Below are 8,239 nucleotides of genomic sequence, written 5' to 3'. Positions count from 1 at the left end.
GCCAAGTGACAGCTTTTTTACTATCAGTCAGGTATGTGAGAAGTTTTAAGTACTCCATCATGACGTATGCACAGCCAATACCTCTTAAAAACAAGGCTGAGAAAAGGGTTTGCAAGAGGTGACCGGGCTGGTGCTGTACAAGCAGATGGATGCTCAGCCCTTGCCGTTTTAGGTCAAATGCAGTATTTTAAAAGCAGAAGCACATCTGGAGGAGCGCAGAGACAGTTGCTGCAAATTAGGCACAGCGTGGCTTCGTGCAGGATGTAGCACTGGAACTGGCAGTCCTGCGGGCTTCCAGGTTTTATGAGGCAGCAGGACTTTTTCCATGTTCGTGCTCCTGGAAACAAGGCAAAAAAAAAAAGAGGGGAAAAAAAAAAAGTCTTTTTATGACCCTGGGGAGCAGGAAAAGTGCCATGCAGCTAAAGGCCAGTGAATTCAGGCCAGCGGCCTGTGCCAAGTTATTTTTACACACACTCCAATCGTCCGGCTGAATTCCCAGGCCCCCTTGTCCGAGGGGTCAGAGCATGGGTTACCTTCAGTTTCTGGGTGCCACCGCGTGGTGCGACAGCTAACTGCACCCGTCCCCACAGCGGGTGCAGGCAGCAGGCGCAGGCAGCCTCTCCCACGCATGCAGGGCAGCCTGGAACCACCAGCGCTTTGAGGCTGCAGAGCCACGGAGCGGGGGCGGCCGCCCAGAGCTGTGCTCGCTGGCTCTTCCTGGACCTCGCTGCCTTCATCTGCCGTCAGATACATGTGCGGTTGCTGGCTTTGTGCCCTGGGAAACTCCGAGACGCCCTTCCTAACTCCGCTTCGCTCCCTTTTTGTTCTTCCAGACTGGGACGGGGTGAAATGGCAGCCTCTTCCTCATCCTCTTCAGCCGGCGGAGTCAGTGGCAGCTCTGTAACGGGATCAGGGTTCAGCGTTTCGGACCTGGCGCCGCCCCGAAAAGCCCTCTTCACTTATCCCAAAGGAGCTGGGGAGATGCTGGAAGGTGATTGCTCCTGCCCTTCTCCTTCCCCGCTCCTCCTGGTGCGCAGGCAGCCCTGCAAGGGAGTTGCCGAGCTTGGCACCCCGCTGCCTTTTTGGACTTTAGCTGGCAAAAGCTGGAGGGAGGAAGGAAGCACCAGGGCTCGGGTAGGTCCCAAGCAGCCCCAGCTCTCCCACCAGCTGTTCATGAGGAAGTGATTTTTCTGGCAGTCACCTGTTTTTTTAGCTCCATGACAACACTTCAGATGAGGAAGCGATCTACCTGAAAGGGAACATGACGGTGTTAATTGCTCATTGTTAGCTAATCCTTTGATGTCGGGCAGGAATTACTGTAAAGATAGCTGAGGCAGGAGTATTTTTCTTGGCAAAACACGTCCTGGGGTTGGATTTGACTGGGCTAGTACAGGAGGCAGCTTGTATCCCTGCTGGCCAGGAAACGTAAGGCTTGCTTTTGCCCTTGACCCAAGTTAAAACCTTTGCCGCAGAGGTCTGCCAGGGGATAAAGCAGGACTAGACCTCTCTTTTAATCCTTCAAGTTTTCCCCTTTTGGGCTCACTCTTGTCAGGGCGTTTCTCCAGGACCGCCTGGAGAGGGTCAGGGCTCTGATCCAGCACGGCATCTTGCGTTTGGGTGCCCGAGCCCTGCCACCCCCTTTGTCGGGGTTGCCTGAAGGAGGACCCGGGCATGTCGCAGCTGCATGTCCCTACCCCTGCTCTGGGTGAGGGAGGAAGGGCAGGTCCTCCAGATGACAGGGTTAAGCCAAGGTCTGTCTGTCTGTCCGTCTGCTCCTCTTGAACTTCCTGCGTCACCATGCCGCACACTTGACTGCATGAGCCTGAGGTTCATCGGGGTGGCCCTGCAGCTCAGAAGTGACTGCATTCCGGTAGAGACGAGCACGGCAGCGCAGGGCAGCTGGGAACTGATCGCTGTGTCGTTTAAGGACTGGTTTTATTACACATTAGAGCCCATATGCCAGTCTATTGAAGTAATTATGACTAAAGCCTTGCTCATAGAACTTAACGAGCCCTCAAAACAAATTAAAATAATGAAGCACTTCGTGTTACCAAATAGACAGACCAAATAGTTCCTCCCAAGAGCCACTCAGCAGGACGGCTGGGCTGGGGAGTCAGAGGAGAGGAAAGAGTATGTCTGGAAATAGCACGGGGCAGCACCAACACACAGCATTTCAACAGCTTGTGAGAGGATGCTCTGAGCACGGCAGAACTCCGACCCTTCCCTCTTACCTGGGGTTCAGCTTCGGATTAGATTTTCCAGGGCCAGGGGTCTGTTGCTACCCTTAGTCTTTAAAATTGCTTCTCTTCCTCGTTTTTATGAGGAAGCTTTTACTTGATTTGCTTTGGGCTGACCTGTTTACCAGTACCACAGCAGTTTGCCTGCTCTGGGTGACAGCAACAACTAAATGCTGTCCCTGTTGCAGGAAGCTTTAAGTTAGCTTTTTAATTTCTACCATAAAAGGTGATACATCCATTCTTTCATCAGGCAGGTGCTAGTGGGGTAGCTGCATACCAGTTTTCCCCTTCAAAATCCCCACTAACTGACTGATTTTTATTGTTACTTTAACTATCTCGCTTGTTTTTAAATAAACCCGTAGGTTTTTGGTTTTTTTTTTAGCAGGGAGTAGTATAAACTGTGTCAGTACTTGGCACACAATTAGCTACGTATCCCAGATTGCTTTATTTCTGAGACAGTTGTGTGATCAGTTACTGATTTAGATGGCAAGATACACATTACTTGAAATCCTTTATGCGGGGTTATGGCCTAAGCCTGTGGGAAATCATAAAGCATTATAAGGACACAAGCGTCTGAGCCCCGAGGGAGTCGGAGACTGCCATAATATTAGCTGGCTCCTCCTTAGCTTACCTTTATTTAAAATGGACTAAAATTGCTTGACAGAGGGGATGTAACAGAATATGAGCCGGGACGTCTCCCAGGTAGCACAGCCGTTCGCCAGCGGCACTGGGAGCCAGCCAAAGCCCCGCACAGGATTTGGGTGCGGGGCCGTACAGGCCAGAAACTGGAGCACTGCGCACTCGGCGCAGGGCAGAGTGTCGGAACGAGGCAAGTGGGGAAACCCACACCTCGAACATAAAAATAGAAGGTCGGCGGCACTGAGTTAAGGCTGCTCAGTCTTAAAACTCTCAGATTAAACCACCTCCCTTTTTCTGTTTACAGATGGCTCCGAAAGATTCCTCTGTGAATCTGTCTTCAGCTATCAGGTTGCATCTACATTAAAGCAAGTGAAACACGGTAAGCACCAAAGCGCCCTCTATTTTAACTGCATGTTGATCGGGGAAGATGGCAGGGGAGCGTGGAGAAAAGGCTGACATGTTCTCGGGTGCCGACCACAAAAAAGCAGAATAGCCTTTTATGTTGGCGAATTAACGCTAAGTCAGACCATCACTGAGTCCTTTTGCAAGCTCTATGCAAAGCGATGGGAACCCACACAGCCTGGGTGGGAACAGGCTGTGCCTTTCGAAGCTTGTTTTTCCATCGCTGTGTGCCGCGCTGCCTTGACAAGAGGTGAGGCCAGAAGAGGAGGTTATGGGCAGGAAACGCCCACGCTCTGATCTTGGCCCAGCGCTGACTGTCTCTCTGGCCTCAGGCAAAGAGACACTTGATTCCACCTTTGTTTCTCTGCCGAGCCCTAATGACACCGGCAGGGTCAACCGAGGTTTCCAAAGGTGCTCGAGGTTTCCAGAGGTGCTCGGGAGACGAACAGGCAGGTGCCTGGCGTGGCATGACGGGGCTGACTCCACTCCCTACCTCCCCAAGAAAGAGCCTTATGTCTTATTGGAACTTCTGCTTCCCTCCTGGGGCCTTCACCGGCTGCCCAGCTGCCTGTGACTGAACGATGGGCTTGGCTGCACGGCAGCTTTCGTTCTCAAGATGTTGGGCAGAGCTCAGCACCAGATCGTGTCTGCCGCTTGAGGGTCACATCCTTTCTGGTCCCCGCCTCTTGTCAGCTAGAATGGGTACTTCCACGTGTTGTCTCAGACCGGAGCGGTTTCCTGTCCTCCACCGGCAAGGGTTGTCAGGAGGAGGTCTGCAGGCGTGCAGCAGCTTGCAAGGCCGTGATCCTGTATTTCTGAACCAAAAAGCAAAGCCGAACTTCAGAGCCATTGTTTCCACAGCTCCGGCGCTACTGCGGCTGTAGCTACCGGGGCTGCTGCATGGACGGGCACCCTGATAAGCACCAGCCTTTGAAACTGGTTTGTGGAGCACCGGTCGCCTCCCTCTAAGAAAGGGGAAAGGCTTAAAAAAAGATAGAGGTCATCGTTTTTTGGCTTGTTTGTTTGACAGTTCCCAAAAGCACTCAGTTGCGGGAGGTGGAGTGAGAACAGTCCGTCTTAAAAGCACTCACTGCCGCAGTCAGCATAAATCATGCGCATTTTATGTTATGCCTCTTGCTAGTAAGTCGGCTCGTAGTGGGCCGTTTCTCCAAGAGGCCGCTGCGCTGTTCAGCTTCCAGCAGAGCCACGAGAAGAAGGGCTATTCTCATCTCGGCACCACTGCAGCTAATTTAATTGAAAATGGAGCCTGCGTGCCCAACGCACAACCGGTTTTAAATAAAGCTGAGAGGAACAAGTTGTCTTGGGGATCCCCTGGGAGGCAGCCCGTCTCTCCGCGGGGACCTTCGTGTCATTAGCGTGCTCTGAGTGCAGAGCCTTTCTGCTACAGTCATCCAGGTCCTCCTCAAAGGACCTTCATGAAAACGAGGAGTTCCTCACGCTGTACCCAGCTCTACCGTGGGCTGACCAAGCTCTCTGAACTTCTCTGTTCTTTTGCACTATAAATATTGATGCTAAAGAGACGAGCTTCATCCTGTTTTCTCCCCCATGCACTAATCAGCCTCGTGTTTCCCTGTTAGGACTTGAATTTACACACCAGGGCAGGGATGGGTAAATACACGTTCAGCGCTGGACGAGGCCGAAAAGCCTGTCCCTGCTTTCTCCTGTGATCTGGTGAGGTCTCGCCGTTTGCACAGGGTGTCGTGTAGAGTGGGTCTGTATTCAGATCAGCTCGGTGGGTTTTATTCTACTCTGTTCCCCATTGACAGCTGGGAATTTGCATCTAATTGAAAGGTTTAATTGCGCTGTCATTGCAAACCACAGTTACCTTTGAACTTCTCGCAGATCAACAAGTCGCGCGGATGGAAAAACTAGCCGGTCTGGTGGAAGAGCTGGAGGCAGATGAGTGGAGGTACAAGCCAATAGAGCAGCTCCTGGGATTCACTCCCTCCTCAGGCTGAGCTTGTCTGGATCGCTGCTGTCAGGGAGCAGAACAAAAACATTCTCCGGCCTGGCTTCAAAACACACCCCCACTTATCAGGATGCTGACAGCTGCATCGGCAGGACTGGGCTTTTTTTTTTTTTTAAGGGGTTGGGTTTTTTCCGCGTGTCTTTCGGGGGGGGTGGGTTTTTTTTTTTTTTTTTTAGGCTGAGAGTGGGGACCCCCCGTAAAGCTGCCAGTAAATGGAAATGACGGGATTCTTTAAGTCATCTGCAGCGTTACAGGCTGGCAGGGCTCAGCTTCTGTAACTTAGAAGGTAGGATCAGTTTTACAGAACTCGGAGAATCACCTCACTGTTTACAGAGGAGGGAAGACTTAGAGTGTGGTGGCGGGGAAAGCAACACAGTAACCCAGCCTGGCCTTTCCCTGGCATGTGGCCGAAGGACTGGGTGACCCATGGGCCAGGAAGCCTGCATCTTTGCCACTCGAGCCCGGCCTCTCTAGAGCAGAGGCACGACGCCCTGCCAGAAAGGCTCTTCAGCCCTAGCCGTTGTTTTGGGGGATGAACGGGACGAGAACTGTCCCGGGTCGGTGGGGAGGGGGCAAGCGGTGACCTCCAGAGGTACCTCGTGTACCGCCGAAGCTGTTTTCTCTCCATTGCTGCTTCTCTTGTGTCTGCACAGCGAGTGCTGGTAGGACGCTGCTCTCTAATGCAGAAGCTGTATCTTTAATACCCTGAAACTCTTTTTCCTCTTTATTATGTATTAGATTGCTCTGTGATAATAAAATAATTCTGTCTTTGAAACCGTTTATCTTTTCAAAGCTTGGTGCGGGGGGGTCTGATAAAAGGAACAATCAGCTGTTCAGTAGGTAGCAGGAGGTTTAACGAAGCTCAGAGGCAGCTTGGCTGTTACGATGGTCAACTTAAGTTCCATTTAAAAAATCCCTCTGAGAGGGACCAAACCACACTTGCTTTACACTCAAAAGTGGATTGATTTAAATCAGATTTTAATCCTGGTTTAACTCTGCCCGCAGAAAACCCGTCTTTAAATCCATCCATTTTAATCATCTTGTTTTTCGTTTGTACTTCACTTCTGTTCTTGAGGGGAACTGGATTTCCATTTTCTGGCATACCCATTTCAACATGTTAATTTTCCATTTCCTTAACACCACGTTTTTGCTAGCCAGCAGGGGGATAGGCTCAGCACTGTATTTAAGCAATTGTACGACTTACTGCTCCAGATGCCTTATTCTTCCATTTTCAACATCTTATTTACGAGATGATTTTATTTTTACTCACTATTTCAGTCCAGCCACACCTGGATTGAAACAGATTAATTTGAGTCCACCCCCGTCTCAGTTATATCACCAGCAATTTGTGTTAGCTAAAACTAAGGGGAAAAAATATGCAGACACGTTCTGCGTTTGTTTCTGTTTATAAATTAGTTCTAGTAGCAGAGTCAGCTTTTTGTGATCCAGAGCCACACACTGCCCAAAAGCCAGCCCCGATCTGCAGATGAAGCCCCAGTTCCAGCTCCGCACCCGTGGAAATTCACTGTACCGTTTCTGAAACCGTGTACGGGCGTTCTCACGTAAGGCTACAGCTCGGCTGGGACGTGTCCCGCGCCGCCTCCCCCGTGCAAGGCCCGGAAAACCTCCTCCCCAGCCCTGGAGGGCCGCCAGCCCCTGCTCTGCGGGGGCCTCCTGCACAGTTAGCGGGTCCTCGGCCACTATTGCTTTAAACGTGATGGCATTCGGTATTAAAACTCCATCCCAGATGGGGTTATTTTGAAAAGAATGGAGCGTTTCGGTAGTCAACTTGTTTTATATCATCTGGTTTTAATCCTGCTTACTCCAGCCACCTAAACTTACCTTGGCCAAACTTGCCAAAAATACCCCCGTACCAAGACAACATCGTGGGGTTTAGGAACGGAGCCGTGCGCCTTCTGCCGCCGACCACGCAGCAGCGCCCCGAACCCCCCTCGCTCGCGCCAAGTCCCACCCACTCGCCGACCCTACGTGCTGCAACTGGCGTAATCAGATGCAGAAAGAGCCTTTCCTTTTTACTGCTCGACTTGAAACTTTTCCACTCCGCCAGCCCTCCGGGGACGCCGGGGGATCGGCGCCCGCGGCCCTACCGACAGGATGTGGTGCGCAAGCATTGCCCGGATCTCCCCGCCAGCCCGGCGCATGCCGAAGGGTCCGAAACACAGCAGGGCTGAGATTTCCCTGGGGCAGCCCCTCCTCGCCCTCCTCCCGTTCCTTGTTTTCCAGCTGTTTCTCGGCGGCGTGCCGGGCTCTCGCGGCTGGACAGAGCAGGAGCAGGGAACGGCCCCGGCTCCGTGCCGTACATGGCTTGTTTGTATGTGTGCCCAGCACCAAAATAGACACATGTGCGAGAGCCATTGAGAGGAAGTGAAAAGTTCACCCTGTACAGTACTACAAATGCAAAAACATGTTGTTGGCCGTTCCCTCCTCCCGCTCAGTAAACACTTTATGTAAGGCGGCGAAAACCAGAGGGATTGCTGCACGGCAAGATAAAAAAAAAACCACCCTGCGCAACCCCTCCTCCAAACACAGGTTTTCCCTGGCAGCTGGAAGCTCCCCAGCTGCCCTGTTTCTGCTCTGCAGATCTCTGGGGCAGAGCTGGCAGTAACGATTCCTCCTCGGGTTTTGAAGCACCGTCCCCCCTCACCTCGGGGGTCTCTGCAGCATCACGGGGGGGCTTGGCGCGCAGCTCGGGGGCTCTTTCGAGGCTGCAGCTGGGAGCGGAGCGGCAGGGGGAAGGCAGCCTGTCAGCTGCGAGCAAAAGTTGATGCGGGGAGGGAAGATTAAAAAAAGCTGAACAAAGAGCCCCGTTCAGGGCTGCTGGTTGGTTTTCCTGTGGGTGCTCGCAGCAGAACGTTATGTACCGGCGTGCAGGGCCCGCTCCCGCCTCCCCTCCCCAGCTCCTCGCGCTGCTGGCCGCGGCCCCAGCGCCGGGGACGGCGCCAAGACACGC

The 8,239-nt window shown here is 52.5% G+C and overlaps 1 protein-coding gene across 1 annotated transcript; it reads left to right on the top strand.

The window, feature by feature from the left end:
• The first annotated feature begins 831 nt into the window (after window positions 1-831).
• ANAPC16 (anaphase promoting complex subunit 16) lies at window positions 832-5,377 on the top strand. Its single transcript, XM_009325788.1, has 3 exons — window positions 832-991; window positions 3,181-3,255; window positions 5,142-5,377. Exons 1-3 carry the CDS (start codon window positions 850-852, stop codon window positions 5,255-5,257), a joined length of 333 nt encoding a protein of 110 aa, XP_009324063.1. The 5' UTR covers window positions 832-849; the 3' UTR covers window positions 5,258-5,377.
• The last annotated feature ends 2,862 nt before the right edge of the window (window positions 5,378-8,239 follow it).

Source organism: Pygoscelis adeliae, unplaced genomic scaffold (genome assembly GCF_000699105.1).
Source record: "Pygoscelis adeliae isolate BGI_AS28 unplaced genomic scaffold, ASM69910v1 Scaffold4, whole genome shotgun sequence".
In the NCBI taxonomy this organism is placed as follows: domain Eukaryota; kingdom Metazoa; phylum Chordata; class Aves; order Sphenisciformes; family Spheniscidae; genus Pygoscelis; species Pygoscelis adeliae.
The sequence above is the reverse complement of the archived record's forward strand: the minus strand, read 5'-3'. Positions and strand labels throughout refer to the sequence as shown.

Coding starts and splice junctions, on each gene's coding strand:
- ANAPC16 (XM_009325788.1), top strand. CDS start 850: ATGGCAGCCTCTTCCTCATCCTCTTCAGCCGGCGGAGTCAGTGGCAGC. Junction 992..3,180: donor AGCTGGGGAGATGCTGGAAG/GTGATTGCTCCT, acceptor TTCTGTTTACAG/ATGGCTCCGAAAGATTCCTC. Junction 3,256..5,141: donor ATTAAAGCAAGTGAAACACG/GTAAGCACCAAA, acceptor AACTTCTCGCAG/ATCAACAAGTCGCGCGGATG.